Below are 22,087 nucleotides of genomic sequence, written 5' to 3'. Positions count from 1 at the left end.
GTTGTCAACTGAGTACATCCCAAGTTATTCCTGCTATGTGGAAAACGTACAATTTTAGACTACAGTTGGCCCTCTGTAACCACATGAGATCTGTACTCAGACCCCCTGTAAATACCTAGTTTTGGAGATATTGGAACTCCTGGAAAGGGCCTCACTGTTCCTTCTGGACGTGACTAGAAGAGTCTTTCAGTCGAACCTGTGAGGCCTTCGGAGGCACAGGGAGACTATGCGAAACCAAAAGTGCCTTCTGGAGACCTCCGGCAGACCTGAGGCCGCACACAGCCTCCCCATGTCTCAGACCACTTCCCAGATGTGACTGGAAGACCTTTCTGGTCATGCCTGGGAGGTACAGCGTGGTCCTCCTGACATGAGTCAGAACCTATGCTGAGTCAAACATGTGAGTAAGGTGGGCCCACTATATTTAAAAATTTTTCTCTACAAGAAAAGTATTATAGCTTTCAACAACAAATGCAGCTTTAAAAGGCAAGATACGCTAAATGTAAAAACACCGTAAACATACTCTACCACTGTGTAATTCTACGCCATAGAATTCAAGAGTTCTTGCTATATTAATGTAGCAGGACTCTGCTTCCGATTGTTTGAGGCCGCTAGGGGGAAAAATCAAGAAAATATTAAGGTAATAAAAGGCTATGGTAACGGAAAAGTCATTTGTCTATGGGCAAAGAATTTTGAATGCCATTATCCAAATACATTCCGTGTGCTTCAAATAAATATCAGAACCTCTTTTTTAAACAGTATTTCCACATTTCAATCATGAAGTGTGAATGCATGACAGATTTGCTCATATTTTTACCACACCAGTTCTTCATGTTGATTTCTCCTCTCCCACGTATTCATACAAATGACATAACTACATATAGATCCAACTTTGCTATGGATCTGAATGTCTCCATTCTGTCCTTTCCAGCTCCATATAATCATGGGATAATATAAAAACCAGTTTTATAGAACTCTATCTACACTATCACGTTGACAAAAATGCCCATTCTCCCAGTCAGTAGTGTAGCAAGCAGGGGCCGGGGGGCAGGCCACTGTGGGTGCCAGGTGGGAAGTGGGGGCCATGTGAGGTCTACCCAAGATGGTAGCAGCCGGAGAAGCAGATGCAGCACCAGGTATGTAGTGCAGCTTCTGTTTCCATGGCTTTGCGATGTTGCTGCCGCCCCATTCATTCTCGTTTCAAGCTCAGCCTCCAGAGGAGAAGGAAAGGTGCAGTAGCAAAATCACAAAGCTGCCACAGCCTCCTCACCTTTGTGTCAAGCAGCCGCTTTTTAACTTCACCCCAAGAGTGAAGTGAAGAAGCAGCCAAATGGCGGTCTCCACATCGCTACCAATTACTTCTGGGTTGTGCTGCCTCAACATCCCTGACAGATGGCCATCAAATCTCTGCTTGAAACTGCTTGAATGAGGGACAGACCATGACTGCACAAGGCAGATTGTTCAAGTGCCAGACAACTCTTACAATTAGGACATTTCTCCTTGTGTCCAGCCTAACCTTATATCCCTGCAGAGAAACATTAGTGTCCTCCTTAAAATATGATGCTCCCAAATTGACAAAGTATTTCAAAGAGATCTGACTAGTGCTGAAATCAGCTGATCTGTTATTTCACATGTTCTGGATTCTACACCTCTGTTAATGAAGTCCAACATCCCATTTGCTTTTTTCTTTTGCAACTGAATGCTCCCCTACTGTTGCTATTTTAACTTAAAATGCACACACAGTGCCAAGCTAAGTGTAAGAACATGTAATTTGACCCTAAAAATATCACCAGATTTTTTCTTAGGTAAGGACCCTTATTGTCACTGTGTGACACTTATTAGTCAAAGAGATTTTAAAAAGCGGTTTCTGCTGCTGCTGTTCAGAATAAGCAAATAAATTTCGGACTGCAAAATCAAAACTTCAAGCTTTCTGGATCAAGGCCTTTGTATAATACTTATGGTGCAAAGTTATACATACGTTCCTGGGAGGAAGTCCTGTTCAACACAGCAAGAGTTACTTCTGAGGAAACTTCCATAGGTTTACACAGGGGCAGCCCAATACTAGCCTATGCTGAAATAAGCAGGCTAACTGGCCTGCGCCATATCCAGTGCGGGCAGGAGGTGACTGCCACACAACTCGGAGTATGGGAATTTATGTCCCCTTACCCCATGTAGTGCAGCAGCCATCCCTATCGGGCTGCTCAGAACTATGCCAGCAAAATTGCTGGCACAGATCCAAACAGCCTGGAGTAATGCTGGGCTGGCCGGGAGGGCGGTTAGGATATGGCCTAGATCACCCAGGCTCGTCCTATCCCCCTCCTGGGCCCAGTCCACCATCCTGTCACCCTCCCCAACCCCCCCCCCCCATCCCAGCCGCCCTTAGCTGGCACAATAGTACAGGTATAACCTAATTATCCACAGATTTTTCACCCACGGTTTTATATCAATGTGATGAGAAGGGCTTTTAAATTAAAGGGAAAAAGTTGTTTAACAATAGCCTTAATGTGAGAGAGGGCAGCTGGCTGACAATCCATCAGTCCTTCTCTCTCCAGGCACTCAGAACAGCTTCACTCCAAGGCAAACGACCCCTCCCTTCCCCCTGAGAACGTGAAAGAATGCTAAATGGCAGTGATTATCACCTCCTCCATTCTTTCCCCATGCTGTGGTTCTTGGTGAAGGGAGGAATTGCTGCCTCAGAGTGAAGCCTTTCTAAGTGCCTGGAGAGAGACTGATTGTCTGGTTGATCCATTACAAAGGTCAACAAGGCTGTTTTTAAATCACTGAGAAAAGGGACATTGTTTTTTAAATGGATTTGCTTTAATGAAATTTTTGCCATCCATGTGAGTTCTAGGAACGGAACCCTTGAGAATACCAAGACTCATCCTGTACTTATTTTTTGTGGCACAGAGGCTGGATGCGGTGTCCGTGCAACTCTGGAGTAGTTGTGAACAAGCTTTATGGCATGTCCACAATACTCATAGCACAAAATAGGATACTCAAGCGCACCATTAGGGTTACACTTGTGCAGCGCAATCCTATATTGCACTGAAACGGGAAGGCCAGGAGGCCTGCACTGTATCCAGCTGAGATAAGGGCCCAAAGTGGTTCAGCCAGAGGTAAGGGGAAACTCTCCCCTTACCCCCAGGTAAGGCATCGCAGCCCCAATGGATCTCCTCGGACTTGTACCACCTCTGGAGGTGGCATAAGTCCGAGGAGAGTGGAGCGGCTTGCAGATGCTCTGTGCTGCTCAGCAACAGGGGCTAGGAACTGGCATATCTGCTGGGTTCCAGCCCTGCCTCCTGTTCCCCGCTTGCCCCCAGGACCACCCTCCCACTGCCCTGGAACGCCTCCCTTCCGCCTCCTCCCCACCCACCCCAGACCCTTGAATCGGTTGAGCTTGGCTCACGCAAGCCTCCCTGCCAAAGTCAGCGCGGAGGATGGATTCAGCTTCCATGGGCCAGCGTGCATCCCTGCACCGGCCCAGCCAACTCTAGAGGAGGTGTAACATGCTTTATGGCATGTTTACAACCCTCCTGGGCCAGCGCGAGGGACTGATTATCTTGACAGATTTCTATATGACTAATATGATTCTGAAGGTGAAGAGTTCCTTTACTTTCAAACTATCACAGGAAGAATTAGCATAAATGTGTCATTATGTCTGAACATTTTGTCACAAGTTTCAAAATCCACCTGGTAGTGAACATCTAGAAAGAGTTAAAAATACGTAATTACCTGTGTTGTTCATGTAATGATTCTACTTTGGCTAGAAAATCTTTATTTTGCCCTGGTATAAACGAAAAGCTTGAGAGATATCCTGGGAGATGGATGGAAGAATTATAGTCTCCAAGGTGAGCTTGTAGGAGAGGAAAAAAAAATTACTTTTATGTAATATAATTACTTATATACGAGAAAGGTGTTCAGCAAAACCTTATTCTGTATACAGAGAATAGTGAAATTGTTAAGTATCTTAAGTTGCAATCTATACACGCTTCCATATAAGAATCCAGCCCTTGACTTGGGCTGGTGCAAGTCCCTTGCGCCAGCCCAGGAGGGTTGCAAACATGCTGTAAGGAGTTGGCTAGGCCAACGCGCAGAGGCACATCAGCCTGTGGAGGCTGGAACAAGCCTTTGCACCGATGGAGGCATTGAGGCTTGCGTTGGCCTGGCTGGGCTGATGCAAGCCTCTGAGGTAAGCAGGAATGGGTGGGGAGGAGGTGGGAGGGGGGCGTTCCTGGGCAGGGGAGGGCGGGCAGTGGGTGGTCCTGGGGGCTGGTAGGGGAGTGGGAGAGGCTTCAAGCTGCTCCACTCTCCTTGGACTTTTGCCGTCTTAAGAGGTGGCGCAGGTCCAAGGAGACCCATAGGGGAAAGGGCACCTTTCCCAGAGGTAAGGGGAAAAGTTTCCCCTTGCCTCTAGCTGAGCTGCTTTTGGCCCCTATCCTGCGCTGGATACAGTGCAAGCCTCCTGGTTTGCCTGTTCCAGTGCAGGGTAGGCTTGTGCCACAAGTCACACTGTACTCAGTGGGACTTGGTAAACACCAAGAACACAAATTCTATTGCGCATAGAATTGTACAATAATACTGCTTCACTTTACTCCCTTGAGACTGGCGATTCATGTAAAACAGCATATTTAAGTATAGTAGTTGTTCCCGAGCTGTGTGTTGGGACACACTTGTGGGTTGTGACCTGATTTTTGGTGAAACACCAAAGGGTATTTGGTGTTTCAAATACCAAATACAACTAATTGCCTCAAGCCCTGAGGCCAGTGGTTCTCAACTGGGGCACTGTAATGCCCCCAACCTGAGAAGCCCTGCCTCTGGCCCCTTAAGGGTTGGGAAGGGAGCAAGGCAGCAGGACTGTGCTGCTGCCAAGAACAAAGGAGGGGTTTCTGCTTACTTACAACCAGCTCCAGCCTCCTGGAGGGGGGAGTCTGGGAGCCTGTGGACCCCTTTGCAACGCTCCCCAAGTCTCCAAACTTCTGTAAAAAGTTTTTTCAAAACCCACTTTCTGTTTTTGTCACATCCCCAGGCTCCCCAGATCCCCCAGTCATTATTCAGACCACTGAATAATGAATGTCAACACAATGATCCCAGTTGAGTAACGTTTTAAGACGGGAAGATGCTAGCACTAGCTCAACATTGCTTCTGCTGAAGAGCTGAAGTACGTAACTATTTTGGGGGAGGGGAATTTTTGTTCCCATAGTAATAACAACAACAGAAAAAGTTTCTCTATAACCAGATATTTCAAATTTGTGTTTAGGAATTCATGGAAGACTCCAGGCATCATACCATGCTAACCCCACTCCACATATGATGCCTGCTCTCAGCGCTATCATCTACACCAGGGGTGTCCAAAGTTTTTGGCAGGAGGGCCACATCGTATCTCTGACACTGTGTCGGGGGCCGGAGGAAAAAAGAATTAATTTACATTTAAAATTTGAATAAGTTTACATAAGTTTACAAAAATGAATATATTAAAGATGAACTTATATGAATGAGGGTGCAATCCTAACCCCTTATGTCAGTGCTTTCCAGTATTGACATAAGGGCAATGCAGCTCTGAGGTAAGGGAACAAACATTCCCTTACTTTGAGGAGGCCCCCCCTGAGTGACACCCAACTGCAAGGTGCAGCACACGTCCCATTGGCACCGTTATGCCAGTGCTGGAAAGTACTGACATAAGGGGTTAGGATTGTGCCCTGAATGAAGGCCTTGCAGTAGCTCAAGGACTATAAAAGGCCTTGCACAAAGCAAGGCTGGCCTTTCCTTTGCTGTCACTACTGAATCACAGACATGAAACAACAAGCAGTGGAGGGAGCCCTCATCCCACAGCTCACATGAGAGGTCAAACTGTCGCCCTCACGCTGAGAGCAGTTGCGTCGGGCCAGTGTGGGCTCCAACAAATCTCTGGAGGGCCAGAGGCTCATTGGAGATGGGGGGCTCCCTGAGGGCCGCATTGAGAGGCCTCAAGGGCCGCAAGTGGCCCCAGGGCCGGGGTTTGGGCACCCCTGATCTACACAGTTAGTGACAAACAGAAGACAAGGAAAGTTTCTTCCCATGAGTGGCAGCCTGATGCATGGAGGGCAGGGCCAGGGCTAAGTATGTGCATCATTGGCAGGGATAGGCTTCGTACAACTCAACATAATCCTAGGAGCCCTCTATACGTTCCTATACCTCTCAATCTACATGGGGCGTTATGTTCCCAGAAACTCGTGCATATATTGAAAGCACATAAACCTACTTTTCCATAGGAACCAGTTTAATTTGGTACAGGTTACTGGAAAAGTAATCAAACACTCATGTTGACTATTAAGCTTAAGGGGGAGATAATGGAATTGAGACAATGAGGCCACTGATGTTGATGGCTGAGATCATTTGTTGCCAGACGTCGGATCACATGATGTTTTGGAAAAATACAAAAATGCCTTTTGTGTGGCTTTCAGATTTTTCCTTGCAAGTTTTCTCGGTAACACTGCATAACTGAGCATATTATTGCTGCTCAATTTTGAGTTACATTTGCTGTTTGGATAGTCTTTGGGCCCAAACCTATCCAATTTTCCAGCTCATGTGCAGCCCCGAAGTACGGTAACAGACATTCCCTTACCTTAAGGAGGCCTCTGTGCCTGCCCCCTCCCACTGCAGGATGCAGCGCATGCCCCGTTGGCAAGGCTGCATCAGCACTGGAAAGTGGATAGGATTGGGCCCTGCGCCTAAAAAATAGCCAGAGCAATCTCAATTAAACTGACTGCTTCTATCAACCTCTTAGCTTTCACAGTTCACAGAACTTCAACCTCCTCTTTGCCTCATCAGGTTCCTTTTCCTTTTCAAGAGCAAGCAAATTTTGGGGAGAAATTTATTTCTTCTTTCCTGCACATCTAACTCCACTTCATCAAGACCTACTTTCTTAGCAAAGCTCACAATGTTTTCTCTGGTTTTAGACAGGTCAGTTTCAACACTGAAGTTTCTCCACATGCTAGATATGGGAACAGGTTTCCCCCCCCCCCCCAAACATTCATACACGAACAATTAACTGCCTCCTGTGCCTCACCAACAAACATTATAAAGTTTCTAATGTTAACAATTTCCAGAAATCTTTAAGAGTTAATTTCTCTTTGCCAGAAGCCTTCAATGCTGCATCAAAGGTTTTCTTTTGATTATAAGCCTTAAACATGCTAATTGCATCCTGACCCATTGGCTAGATCAGGGCTTCCAAGAGGTGGGTGAAGGGGGTACATCATATCTGGTCCCAAGGTCAAAAAGGGGACCCAAGAGCCAAAGGGAAGCTGGAAATTGTAACTGATATTGTCTGGAGGTTATGCTACCTAACTGCATTCAAATGTTCAAACCTGTATATTTTTAATATTATAAAGGCATCACATGTCTGCAATGCTCTCTCATACAAGGGAATCCAGAACACACATAGTGTGGCACTCTAAGAACTTTTCACCTTCCAGAGAACTGGAACACAAGCACATAATAATATTAACATCACTCACGCAAGATCTGGCCAGAAAATCAGCCAAAATTGATCAAAAGTAAGCACTTTTTAGACTGTGTCTCAATGAGTTTGAAATAAACATTTTGCTGGTAATTATATTTACATATCAGTACTTACACTGAACAGCATATGAAGCAAGTACAACAGCTGAATTCACAGGGCACAACAACCTGAAAGAAAAAAATTGAGACAAGATGATAAATTTTGTCTGAAATGTGGGTGTATCCCAAAAGACGGCAAGAAGATTAGGTACCAATGGGATGGGGCTGTAGCTCACTGGTTGTGTATGCTTAGCATGCAAAAATTACCAGGTTCAATCCCTAACATTGCCAGGTAGGATTGGGAAAGACCCCCATTCGAAAAGCTGGAGAGTTGCAGCAAATCTGCAATACAATACTCAGAGTCCAAACTCCAGAATTTGGACAATACTCAGAGTCCAAACTCCAGAATTTGGACAATACTCAGAGTCCAAACTCAGTGGAAGGCAGCTTTTAGAATGCTTTTATATAACCTTCTAGCATCACTTTTCTTATTACTCTTTGGAACCTAGAATAGGCTTTAGATTGAAATAAAAACTGTTGCCCCTTCATTAGAGCTACAACAAGGCCATAAACTTCATAAGCCACATTAACTGCTTTTTAAGGCAAATGTATTCAGTTTACATTCAGCTGTTCAGGTCTTTGGGATCCTTCAAGCAGCTCACAATGTGTGAGTACATCCATGATCTTCAATGCATACATCCACAGAATGCATAATGTAGCATTCACTGAATAGCGAAGCTACATGTTTTATGGTAACCCACTTAAAAACTGTATTTTATTTCAAACATCCTTGTTTTCCAAACAAGAATTTCCATTTCTGGAAAACCAAATCAAACATATTAATCTCACAGCATTTCTTGTTTGTCCCTCACCAAACCACTTTACACAGTCCATCTACTGGAAGTACCACCAGAAATAACTGTTGATGATCTCATTGTCAGTTACTTCTAGTTGGGAGGTCAGGTGCAATTTGAGAAACACCAGTAAGAGGCTCAGGATGGATGGGAGGCCTTTTTCAAACATGTGAAAAAGCACGTGTTGTAGCTCTGCCCACCATGCCAAGCCTCCTACCACTGTTAGTAGTGCTGTATCACTGGTCTCACTGCTGGGTAGCAGGTATCCCTTGTGTACCACCAGACACCACTTCATGTACCACCGGTGGTATCTGTACCACTGGTTGAGAAACACTGATTTGCCATGTAAGATTACAACGCACTGGCAATTTGTTCCTTCATGCACTGGAATTCAATTCTGATAGAATGCCTGCTCTCCAGAAAGAAGAAAAATGGCAATGAATCAGTGCACTTCAGACAGCACTGCCATTAGCAGTCCAGACAGGCTGCTTTCAATCTAAAAGCAGCCCAATCGTATCTGTTTCTACCAGTACAAGGCTATCCAGCCCCTGGCTCAAGTTGCGGGGCGGGGCAGGGGGCTTCTCCCTTGCCATACTCACGGCATCACTATGCTGGGCCTCATCTATCCTCTCCATTCACCTGGGAAGGATCCTGTTCCCTGGCCTGGAGAACCTTCCCTTGTTGACTCAGCAAGTCTTGGAGAGGGGAATGGTTATACATCACCTCCTTCCTCCTCTTCTCCCCAGGACAGCCTCCTCAGGCTACTATCTCTATGGAGACAGAACCCTTAACCTTGCATCCTGCTGCTACTACCCAAAGCCTTTATATTGGGGCTATCTTGTGGGCACGTATAGCCTGCCTTCTTTCCAGCTCAGAATATGCTTCCCCAGCACCCCAGCAACCAGGAAGCCTGCCTTGGGAGAGGTAGCAGTTGCAGGACCTGCCTGGGGCCTACTTTATGGCTGTTGTGTTAGTTGACTTAGTGACTGGTTTGGTAACAATGTGCTACTTGATTGTATAGGACTGTGATTCCTGAACTGTGCACTGCAGCACCTGCAAATTCACAGGGCATTGCAGGATGCTTTAAATTTCCAAAGAAAACACAGCGACAGAACTGTAGGGGCATTGTGGAAAAAATTACTAAGATACAAAGGGTGCCATGGACAGAGAATGGGAACCTCTGATCTAGGGAACCCTGGCACAGAAGGAAGGGTTAAAAGCATCTTCCAGGGGGTTTGGTGGGTGCAAGAATGAGGGTGACAACACTGCTCCTGGACAACCAGCACAACCACCAGTGTCTCAGGGAGACTCTAAATCCAAGAAAGCTTTTCTCACAGCATTGAAGGTATATCTTCTTCCCTTGAATGTTTTAACTCAAATTCAATCAAAATTGCTTTAGTAAAGATTTGTTACCTTCCATCCAAAATATCAGCTTTCAGTTGCAAGAAGAACAAATGTCTAAAATACAAAGTTTGAAACATTATTACATACTTAACTTTTAACCAACTATGTATTTAAACCTTTGTGTATTTAAACTCACTGTAACTGTGTAATCTAAACAGAACATTCCCCAAAATAATTTACACCCTAACTCTCTGAGAAATGTCCATTACGATGAACACATACACCAATGCATTCAACACTTAAGTTAAAATTTCAATCATCCAAAACCGAAGAATAAATAAGGCTATACAAGGAACCCCTGATTTAACAGACTAATGGGTAAAGGGAAGCTGTTAATTCTGAAAGTTAATTAAATCTGAATATATTTCTGACAATACACAGATGCACAAAACACATGACTAGTTTTTAAAAGAGGCAGACAACATCCATTATTTCCAAAATCTGTTAAATTGAGGCCTGTTAAAAGCTCACTATAAAGCCAACGTTTTATATAGATCAATTTTACCTCGAAGGTAATATAACCTAACAAACAATGTTAATAGCACTCTGGAGAACCTTCATGTAAATAACATAACAGAATTTGCACTCCTATTATGCACAATTTATTCGTATAGATTAATTTGCAACACTGTTCACTTTGCTGCGCCATTTCAGTCACATGGATATAGTCATATGAATTACTCCAGCTTCCCTGGTATTTTAATCTTAACAATTTCTGCCAAAAATGAAACTGGCCAGAGTAGAAGCTGTGCTTTTCCTTATCACAAGCAATTAGCTACTGTATTCTCTAAAACACTCTTTAATTGTGTAGAGGGAATTTCAGCAGGTGCAGCTTGTCATCTTACAGACAACAAGCTGCTCCTGCTGAAATGCCCTTTTCTACACAATTGTCAAAGGTCCAATTGACCTATAGTTGAAAGCTGGCCACCCCAATCTAAAATGAGAAGCCCAACTCCCAAACCATTTAAAATCCAATTACAGAAAAAGCAGCTGAACACTACCTCCTGACTAAAGCTGCAATCATAACCACACTTTCCTGAGAGTAAGCCCCATTGAGCAAAATAGGACTTACTTCTGAGTACACCTGGTTAGGATTGTGCCCTAAATTTGTACCACATTACCAAATACCATATGCAATCGCTTGCACCTGCCATTTCCTTTGATATGCAAAGTGCCCTGAAAGTATATTAATATATGTTAGTATTAATACTAATATTTATATTAATTACAAGTATATTAATTACAATACATTGGTACCTCGCATAACGAATGCTTCGCGCACCGAAAAACTCGCAGAACGAAAGCGTTTTGCAATTTTTGGTGACTCGCACAACGAATTTTTATGACCCGTGCCTCGCAAGACGAATTTTTTGTTTTGTTTTGTTTTAAGGGGGGGATCTTCATGCCAGTTTATGATCCCGTCCATCCTAGTAAGGGGAGGATCTTCATGTCAGTTTATGTAAGTAAGTCCCATTGTGCTTGCTCCCAGGAAAGTGTGCACAGGATTACAGCCTTCAAACTCCCCACTCAGCATCCCCCCATCGCTCATTCACCCTCTCACTGCCCCATTTCCTTCACGTTTCCCCCCATGATCACGGCAAAAGCAAGCAATTGAGTGCAGCTGCTCTGTCCTCCTCCTCAGCTTAGAGCACAATCCTGTGCGTGTCTCCTCAGAAGTAAGTCCCATTGTGCTTGCTCCCAGGAAAGTGTGCACAGGATTACAGCCTTCAAGCTCCCCACTCAGCATCCCCCCCCCCATTTTTGAAATCCTCTATACAGTATGTATGCCTTTAAAGAGCACTTAATAAACACTTTGTAAACCAAATTTGACTTTGTTCTGACTTTTCTTGCCCATAGGAACGCATTAATTAAATTTCAATGCATTCCTATGGGAAAACGCGCTTCGCAAAACAAAAAACTCGCATAACGAAAGGACTCGCGGAACGGATTAATTTCGTTATGCGAGGCACCACTGTATTTATATTGATTAATTACATGTTTTACAGAGAGTAACATGCAATTGTATATGTGAATGTCTCTCAGCCGAGATTTTAAAAAAGAGATCCTGGAATATTTTCTATGAATGCTAAGGTAAAGGTGCAAAAGAAAAGAAAAAGCCAGGACAGCTCAAAAATTTGTTTTCTAGCTGGGAGGAAGAGGAGTGAGTGGCCTGAGGGTTATATAAGTCTCTGGAACCTTTGGAGGGCCAAATCTTCTTATTGGCTTAGACAAGTAACCCTTTATCAAATCTTTCGCTGGTAGAGAGGGAGGAGTCAGACTTTAGTAGTTACTTGGGTAGGTGTTGAGCTGGGAGCATGAATTCCCTATGTGGGGAAGCTGGGGGTAAAACCTGGCTTTCTACTAGGCCCAGAAGCTTTGAGGGCGATCCAGAGCACTCTTTGGGGCAGCGCAAATCCCTTGCACTGGCCCAGGACTGTTACAAATGTGCCGTAAGAAACATCTGTGATGACTTGGATGTGCGCTGTGCATGGATGTGCACTGGCCCGTGGAGGTCAAATCCAACCGCCGCACTGCTCCAGGTAGTAAGTTCGCGCTAGCTGAGGGCAGCCAGCGTGGGGTGGGGGTTGGGAGGGTGTTTTGGGGCAGGGTGAGCAGCAGGTGGGCAGACTGGCCTGGGAGGGTAGTGGGACTGGCCTCCAGCACTTAGGCCGGATCCTAACCCCCCTTCTGAGCAGCCTGGGCAGCTTGGATTTGCTCCAGTGATTTTGCTGGTGCAGATCTAAGTAGCCCCATTGAGGTGGCTGCCACACAACACTTGGCCAGGGGAAATAAATCCCTTACTCCAAGTTGCACGGGACCCACTTCAAACCCTGCAATGGATACAGTGCAGGCCATCTGGCCTGCCTATACCAGCACAGGATAGGGTTGGGCTGCCCGTCACTTACAGAGTGTGAGATAGGGTTTCAAGTTCTGGAGTTATGCCTTTTGTTATTTTGTTTTTCTGCATGTTTGGCTTTATATCTCTGTCTGAACCTTTGCCTTCCATTGATGTATGTTCCCTATAACTGTTCTCTGAAATGAACCCATTATATTGTATGGTTGGAATTGATTAATAATTTTACAGTTTCAGGCTCATTTAATCTGGCCTGGTAGCTCATCCGCAACCAAACTTGGAAATTACACTTAGGTGTTTGAGGCTTGACATCCCTCTAGAGAGGTGGGCCTGTAACCTGGAGACAGTGTTCGTATACAATCAATCTACTCAGTGTCCTGGTGAGAGTAGATTGTGACAAAGGGGAATATCAGTAGTTATAAAAAAAGGTTACAGATTTTGAAAAAAAAAGTTACCTGGTTTGCTCCTGTTGAAGTGTGTTGGGATCAGGTATAAAAAACCTTACTCGAAAATGCAGGCTGCAGGGAAAGCCTCCTATAATATTTTACAAAATTAAAATCAATATATATGTTCTTATTTGTACATATTTTAAACCTCAAAAGACTTTCAGTCTCTTTCCTGCATCACAGAACAAAGAGCCTCTGCACTTGAATGTGAAAACAGTGATCATCTTTGTTCATCTTGCCTTATGCCAAGTCGCCAAATTCGGCACAACACATTTGTGCTCTCTCTTTGGCTCTTTTCAAAGCATGGCTGCAGCTCACCCACCCATTATAATCATCATCAGTATTATTATTATTGATTTTCACATAGTCAGACAGTATTATTGACTGGTTTGTTTTATCCATACATCGTCCTTTCCAAGGACCTGGGATGCCTCATTTTATTATATTTTGATGTTATAAATACGATTGCAAAATGTAAGCTGTTCCCAGTAAAGCTGCTTTTAGCAGTTGATTGATGGTAATTTCTGTGGCCCTTGTGCTGTTAAGGTGCACTTCAAGGTGTTTTGGAATTGCACCAAGGTTGCAAATAACCCCTGGATTTACCCTGGTCTTCTTCTGCCACAACCTTTCAATTTCTATTTGTAAATCTTTGTATTTTTTTCCCCCCAGTTCTTTTTCTTCTACAATACTATCACCTGGTATTGCAATATTATTTTGTTTTTCTATGTCTGGTGTGTGATAAATTTTTATCTGTTTGTAGTCAGAAATCCCATAATATTTTTGCATCTTCATTCTCAACAACTTTTTCAAGGTTGTGGTCCCATCAGTTTTTGGTTGCAGGTAGCTTGTATTTTTTTACAGATGTTCCAGTGTTGTTATTGCTGCTACCTTGTCATGTCTTTGTTTATGGTTCGTTTGTGCTATCTTTTGACAGCAACTAATCAGGTGGCCGGCTGTTTCATCTCTTTCCTTACAGAGGCAGCACTTGCTGTTTGTAGCTGTTTTTTCAGTTTTTGCTTTTATTCTTAATACCTGTTCTTGCCATTATTAGTCCTTCTGTTTCTTTCTTCAAATTGCCTTTTTTGAGCCACTGCCAGGTCTTGGTGATGTTTTTCCAGTAATGTCTCACAAATATTGTCCACGTAGTGGCTTATTTTTCCATGTTTCTGTTTAATTCTTTACTTGTTCTTTCCTGTAAGCCTGCTTTGTTTCATTGGTATTTAATAATTCCTCATTTTTAACCATTTTAAGTGCAGTCTCTTCACTATTCTTTATATATTCTTCAAGACCTCTTTTTTTCTTCCTCTGCTATTTGATGGACTTGCAGCATTCCTGTTCCACCTGAGCTGCGAGGGAGATACAGTCTATCTACATCACTCTGGGGGTGCAAAGCATAATGAATGGTCATTACTAGCCTGGGCTTACAGTCTAATATCTCTAGCTCTGCCTGAGTCCAGTCTATTATTCCTACAGTGTATCTAATGTTGGGTATAGCTCAGGAGTTTATGGTTTGTATGGTGTTTCCACCATTAGGTTTGGACCTTAAAATTTTTCTAACTTGCCTGATGTATTCACTTCCAACTTTTCAATATGTCTGAAGTTATCTGCCTGAAGTATACCCAGATATTTATAATGTTCTTTCTCATCCAGGTTCCTAATATTATTTCCATTGGGCAAATCTATTCCTTCAGTTTTCATTATTTATCTCTATTCATTATTAACGCAACACACTTGTCTAGTCCAAATTCCACTGCTATACCATTTCTGTATCTAATAATAATAATAGCAGCAATAGCAGAATTTATATCCTGCCTTTCTCCCACCCTGAGGGGGACTCAAGATGGCTGACAACATAAAATTAATGCAATTCATTTAAAACAATAAAACCACAGAGCATAAAAACGATTAAAAACATTAAAACAGCAAACAACCAGGATCATGAAATTATTAAAATTCATCTCAATAAAATTGCCAGCCCACAGTATTAGTTAAATGCTTTCCTGAATATTACAGTCTTGAGGCCCCGCCAAAAAGTCTCAAGAGAGGGAGCTGTTCTGAATTCCAGGAGAAGGGAATTCCATAAACAAGGAGCCACCACCAAGGAGGCCTTATTTCTCACCACCACCCCCCTCACCTCTACTGGTGGCAGCACTGTTGAAAGGCCCTCTCTGAAGACCTAAGAGGTTGGGTAGGGTTATATGAATGAAGGTGGTTCCTTAAAAACCTGGTCCTGAGCTATGAAGGGCTTTAAAAGTCAGAACTAGCACTCTGAATTGAGCCTGGAAACGAACCAACAGCTGGTGCAGTTGCCAAAGCAGTGGCCCAACTGAATCAGCGGCCCAACAAGCCCCAGCAACCACACAGGCAGCCGCGTTAAGCACTAGTTGCATTTTGAAAGGCAACCCCACATGGAGCATGTTACAGTAGTCTAATCTCAATGTCACTAGGGCATGGGTCACTGTGGCTAAGTCTGAGTGACTCAAGCATAGTTGCAGCTAGCGAATCAGCCGAAGCTGCCCCATGCAACTTATGATTGTGCAAAATTGGGCTGTCACACAACCAGGACTATTTTGGTTCCTTTCCTGAATTGGCTGGTAAAGAGGAATCATTTTTACCTAAAGTGCACTGTCAGACAGTGTAACTGTCCCAGCTGGTGGTTTCTATTGTTACATGGGCACAATTATCAGGTTCAGTGTGAGTGGGAAGGGAAAAAAGAATCATAGAACTGGAAGGGACTTTCAAGATAGAGTCCAACCCCCTACCAAAGCAGGCTGTCCATAACTACAACGTCCCCTGACAGATTGCTAACCAACCTCTGCTTAAAGATCTCCAGCAATGGGCAGTCTATTACTCTCCATGGCAGACTACTCCACTGCTCAACAGTTCTTTCCAAGAAGTTCTTCCTAACATTTAAAAAGCAAGCTGGAAACCAATGATGAGCACCTGGGAACACAAGAAGGGTGAAAGCAAGTAGATCCAAACTTCACAACTTAAACGCTTGAGGATTAATAGGGATGGGTGGCAGCCTTGAGATCCTGATGGCCTCCTTGGACCCAAGTTTACTAGCTCAGGGCTGACATCACTAAAGTTCTCCACAACAAAGAACTGCATATGAAGACAGAGAAACACATGGACTGAACCTGATCCAAAGCTCAGAGCAAGAGTGGCATCATTCCTCTAAGGGGATTGAGTGAATAGAAGTTTCCTGGATAACACTCTGATAAACACCCATTTAGATAGTTAAGTGCAGAACAGATTTATATTTAATGAAGTTATGGGTTTTTACCTATGAGCCACACCTGATACATGTCCTCTTTCAGGGGTGTGGGAGACAAAAATGTAACAGTCCAATCCTATCCTTTCAGCCACCATGGCATGCAGCCATGCCAAAATGGGCTGTGCTGCTTGTTATGGTGCTTGCATCAAGAGGCTTGGGAGAGGTAAGGGATAACTTTTTCCCCTTCCCTCCCAATAAGCCTCCTGCTTGCCAATGGGTCTCTTTAGACCTGTGCCAGCTCTTTAGCTAGTGCAAGTCTGAGAAGAGAAAGAGGGTGTATTGGGAGGTGAGGAAGAGGGAAGCATCTGGCACCAGGTGCCACCCCCTCCCACCTCCACCAATGATTTCACATCAACCTGGAGGATGGTTTGGAGTGGATTGTCTAAGGGCTCTGTCTTGGGCCTGGTTCGTTTAACATCTTCACCAATGCCTTGGAGGAAGGGATACAAGGAGGCCTCATCAAACTTGCAGATGACACCAAGCTGGGAAGACTAGCAAACAAAATAGAAGGAAAACCTTCAGGAACACTTTGACAAAATGGAATACTCAGTACCCTTGGAGCATCTCCTGCTACGGGCAGGCAGTTGGACTAGATGACCTTGTAAGTATCAGTTCTATGATTCTATGATTTCCAGCTCCAAATTAAAAAAGAATAGTGAGTATTCCATTTTGTCAAGGTGTTCCTGAAGGCTTCTGTTGGCTTCTGCTGTGTTTGCTAGTCCTCCTGGCTTGGTGTCATCTGCAAATTTGAGTCTATGAACCGCTGGAATACCAGAATGAATGAATAAGATGAAATTCAACAAGGACAAATACAAAGTTCTGCACTAAGGCAAAAATAATCAAGTGCAGTTATACAATGAGAAGTACCTGGCTTGACAACACATCGTGCAAGAGGAATCTCATAGTTGCAGTGAATCATAAAATGAACATGAGTCAGCAGTATGATGCAACTGCAAAGAAGGTGAATGCAACTTTAGCCTGCATTAGTAGAATCATAGTTTCCATGTCACAAGAAGTAGTGGTTCCACTTTATACCATGTTGGTCAGACATCACTTGGAGTACTATGTCCAGTTCTGGGCATCTCACTTTAGGAAAGTTGCAGCCAAAATAAAATGGATTCAGAGAAGAGTGAAGAGGCTAATCAGAGGACTGGAGAACAAGCCCTGCTAGGAAAGATTGAGGGTATGTTAACCTGGAGAAAAGAAGTCTGAGAGGGGATATGATAGTGCTCTTGAAATACCTGAAGGGCTGTCACATGGAAGAAGGAACAAATTTGTTCTCAGCTGCCTCTGAGGACAGAACTGGATCAAATGGGCTCAAAATACAAAAGAGGAGATTCCAGGATGGATACCAGGAAGACATTAATGGTAAGAGCAATTCAGCAGTGGAACAGATTGCCGAGGGAGGAGGTGGATTCTCCTTTGCTGGAGATCTTCAAGCAGAGGCATGACAGATACCTGCTGGAGATGCTCTTGGAGTATTTCTTGCTACGGGCAGGTGGTTGGACTAGATGACCTTGAAAGTGTACCAGTTCTATGATTCTATAATTACCAGATCCAAATCAGAGAAGAATGAAAACAATTCTTCTCAGTGTATAAACTGCTATGTTGCCAATTCTTTGACAGCTGTGAGTTTCAGTATTGCAGTGGATTAAAAAATATTACAAGGCTGGAAACTTGAAATTACCATGGAAAGTTAATTTCGAAAAGGAATAAAATTCATGAAATTCTTCATAGGATCCTTTATATCCATAATTTATTCCTAAACATGCACTCAACAAATAGATATCATTAGCTACTATGACAGTACTGACATGACATCACTGTAGTAGTTTTATGCGGGCATACTATACTTACTGTTGAATAATATAAGAGATGTTAAATGTCTTACCTTTTAGCTGTTTTCGAACAGGTTTACCAGATTCAAGCCATCGCTGTAAAAGCAGACAAATAATAAATTGATTTGCTAATTGCAAATTTTTTGAGTCTACACTCTAAATATTAATAGGTTTCCTTACTGGTGAATCTTCTGAATCTTCATAATGCTGAAGACCAAAATATTCCTTTTCTGTCACACCCAAGTGATTATAGGCCAAATCTAACAAAACGTGACCAGTGTCCTGTTTCTGAAAAAGGAAACGTATTTAGTACAATGATCTAACATCTCAGCCTGACAGCAAAATTATGCTTATCTGAAATATTACCTAACAGTTGCACAGAAATTTCTACTGAGATGAAGCTTATCAATTACTCTTCAAAAACCATTTGTCATGCAGCTGCAGGCAAGAGCATACATGCATACATATTTTCTCTCTCTCTCTCTCTCTCTCTCACACACACACACACACAGAGCTCCTTTCACTAGGTACAGACCAATTTGAAAATAAAAGGATTCTGGTTACCTACATTATGTGTTCAACAGAATTATTTAGAAGATTACAGTACAGCATTGTAGTAAACACCTACACACTTTAGGTTGAATTAGATGGTTTGGAACTCCTTAGTTAGCAACAAATCTCCCCAGGTTGATGCTATGTCCAAAGAAGGTGCTTTTCATAAAAAACGAAAACAGCTGGAAACTCAACATGAGAGAAACTATCCACATTCAAGAACCCTCAAGGTTTAGCTAAACATCAGGACTTCGGCATTGTTGCTTTTTAAATTCTAGAAGGGGAACAACTTTATGCCTAAGGCACAGTTCAAACAACAGCATGATCAGCATGAATTCCCTATAGCAATTTAATGATTGCCTGTGCCCCAGTCATAGGCTGGGGACAAACAAGTTTCCTCAGATGGCTGAAGGCAATTTGAAAGAGGGATCACTGCTTGTAGAGCATTCCTTCATCCTACTTTCACCTCTAGTAAACACTCTCAACTCTGGTATCATTTCAACTCCCTGAAAAAAACCTGTTTAACCAAATGACAACAGAAAGGTGTGTAAACATGCCTCTCTGACTACTTTCAATTCTACCTTTGGCCAGAGACTGCTAAACAATACACCGGCAGGAGCGCTTTTATGAAATAGTATAGATTGTCTGAACAGTTGAAAGGCCCCTCTCACCTCTCCCATCAGCATACATCCTCTCTCACCTTCAGAAGAAGGGATTCAGTATGTCAAGTCCCATCAGGGTTGAACATGGAACATTAAGTATAGTCCATGCCAGGACTGTCAAACATAACTTCATGATGTAGCATCAGAGATGTGCATAGACAAGATCTAGAGCCCTCCAATGCTGTTCAGAGGTCTCACAAGACTTTGGAACCTAAGATCTCAAGGAATCACACAAGATCATGGGGGACCAAATACACTGACTGCCAAAAACACAGGAGAGGAAGGAGGCTGGGAGGCATAAAAGAGAGGTGAGAGAGAGGTGGGGGGATAGAAGGAGGAGAAGGAGCAGAGATCCTAAGAGAGACATGCAGAAAATGGGAGAAGGCAAGGTAAACACCAGAAGAGAGGAAGAGTGAACAATAGTATCCAGTAAAGAGAAGGAGACTGTGAGAGCAGTTGATGGGGACAGAGGAAGGAGGGCAGGGAAGTAGTGTGCTAGATTGGGACCAGTGATGCTTGGCTGCAGCTGCAGAACCTCAAGCCAAACAAAAAATGCCAAGACGCTTTGGGGGCTACACTAAAGACGGGTTACCCACCTCCTTATACAGCACTGGGATAGTGGAGTAGAATATAACTGAGAGAGACAGATTAGTGGGAATTACAAAGCAAGTGCCAAGTAAAACAGCTGATGTAGTCAGATAAGTGGCACAAGCATTTTATTGGGACTAAATTGATGGCACAGATGACTTGGAATTGTAAGACAATAGTTTTATTGTAAATAAATTCCTTCCCCTGGGAGCAGCAAATGTAGAGCCAGGTTTGTGAGTCAGGATGTCACAGAACAACACCTTTGTTGCAGAATTGCCTCATACAGGAGATCCCATTGGGATAATTTCCCCCAGATTCAGTGAGATTGGCTCACAACTGTGTGTGGATAAGGGCGCAATCCTTTCTTACTCTGGAACAGTCAAGCCAGGAGGCTTGCACTGTATCCAGCACGAGATAGGGCTGCAAAGCAGCTCAGCTGAAGGTAAAGAGAAACCCGGAAGTGGCCTTCCAACACCTCTGGGGGCCTTTCTGAGGCCCATGGAGGCCACACATGGCCTCGGCACATGGCCTCTACAGGCCTCAGAAGAGCCTCTGACCAGAGCACAGCTCTGGTCACTTCTGGAAGCTGCAGGTTGGGCCAAATCTGGCTCAATACTGTTTTGGTGGACCGGCGTTGAGTCATACCTGCAGACAAAAATTCCATAGATAATTAGGCTCAACCTGTAAATAATTTGTAGTTGAGAACAAAGTACTTATTTCAGGCCAAATTCTGCTTAATGACATCACTTCCAACCCTCAGCAGGTGCCATGAATGCAATCTGACCCACTGTACAAAATGAGTCTGACAACCCTGCTCTATGGGTGTTGCGTAGTTCCTGAAAAAGAAGGGGGAATTAACTTGCTGTGGAAGGATTGCTTTTACCTCTTGATTTCTTACAATTTCTAAAGGGTGGTTTTGACCAGAACCTCACCCAGTCCTCATAATTTATATACTAAATATCTGCCTCTCATGTTACTGCCACCCTTTACAAATTGGCAGAAGGGAAGTGACACATTAGACACTTCTAATAACCCACAGGTTACTGCTATGCCTTTGCATTCTAAAGAAGGCTGCTGAGATATCTTATTGCAGTACCCAGTGTCCAAGGATGCTTTCCATTCAGCATAATTGATGAAAGACTGCATGGCAAAACTGCCATGTCTTTTGTGGATTGCTCATCTTTATATTGTACATATTCCCAAACAAGAGATCCTAGGCAGCCCTCCTGCTGGAACTGGACCATAAAAGTAATCGAAGCCCACCTGACCAGGTCAAAGCATAGGTAGGGATGCCCAGATAGTTATAAACATTCAGATGGACCCATGATGTCAAACACCCTAGTTTTCTCAGGTAATGCAGAAAGATGCTAGTGCATCCTCTCATCTCTTAAGAACATAAGAGCCTTGCTGGATCAGGCCATAGGCCCATCTAGTCCAGCTTCCTGTATCTCACAGTGGCCCACAAAATGCCTCAGGGAGCACACAAGACAACAACAGACCTGCATCTTGGTACCCTCACTTGCATTTGGCATTCTAAGGTAACCCACTTCTGAAATCAGGAGGTTGCACATACACATCATGGCTTGTAACCCTTGATAGACTATTCCTCCAGAAATTTGTCCAATACCCTTTTAAAGGCATCTAGGTCAGATGCCATCACCACATCCTGTGGCAAAGAGTTCCACAGACTAACTACACGCTGAGTAAAGAAATATTTTCTTTTGTCTGTCCTAACTCTCCAAACAATTTTAGTGGATGTTCCCTGGTTATGGTGTTGTGTGAGCGAGAAAAGAGCATCTATCTATCTACTCTATCCATCCCCTGCATAATTTTGTATGTCTCAATCATGTCCCCCCTCAGGCGCCTTTTATCTAGGCTGAAGAGGCCCAAATGCTGTAGCCTTTCCTCATAAGGAAGGTGCCCCAGCCCAGTAATCATCTTAGTTGCTCTCTTTTGCACCTTTTCCATTTTCACTATGTCCTTCTGGAGCTCCTCATAATCTCCTAGTCTTCACCACTTGAAAAAGTTTGGTGTTGTCTGCAAACTTAGCCATCTCACTGTTCACTGTCTCTAGGTCAT

At 43.6% G+C, this 22,087-nt stretch overlaps 1 protein-coding gene across 2 annotated transcripts in view; it reads right to left on the bottom strand.

Moving 5' to 3' along the window:
* Positions 1-22,087, bottom strand: part of PTPN3 (protein tyrosine phosphatase non-receptor type 3) — a 113,024-nt gene that overhangs the window by 64,850 nt on the left and 26,087 nt on the right. The window contains exons 3-9 of one of the 2 annotated variants that reach the window (XM_066627906.1): positions 18,387-18,494; positions 18,260-18,302; positions 13,101-13,179; positions 9,801-9,845; positions 7,610-7,662; positions 3,730-3,850; positions 521-608 (exon numbers count right to left, since the gene is read on the bottom strand). In XM_066627906.1, the coding sequence (XP_066484003.1) occupies positions 521-608; positions 3,730-3,850; positions 7,610-7,662; positions 9,801-9,845; positions 13,101-13,179; positions 18,260-18,302; positions 18,387-18,494 (537 nt within the window). Of the gene's footprint in view, positions 1-520; positions 609-3,729; positions 3,851-7,609; positions 7,663-9,800; positions 9,846-13,100; positions 13,180-18,259; positions 18,303-18,386; positions 18,495-22,087 lie in introns of those variants that run through there. The other variant, XM_066627907.1, reaches the window with a different exon arrangement.

This window comes from Tiliqua scincoides, chromosome 5 (assembly GCF_035046505.1).
Source record: "Tiliqua scincoides isolate rTilSci1 chromosome 5, rTilSci1.hap2, whole genome shotgun sequence".
Taxonomy (NCBI): Eukaryota; Metazoa; Chordata; class Lepidosauria; order Squamata; family Scincidae; genus Tiliqua; species Tiliqua scincoides.
Note: the sequence above shows the minus strand (reverse complement) of the source record. Positions and strands in the feature narration are given on the sequence as shown.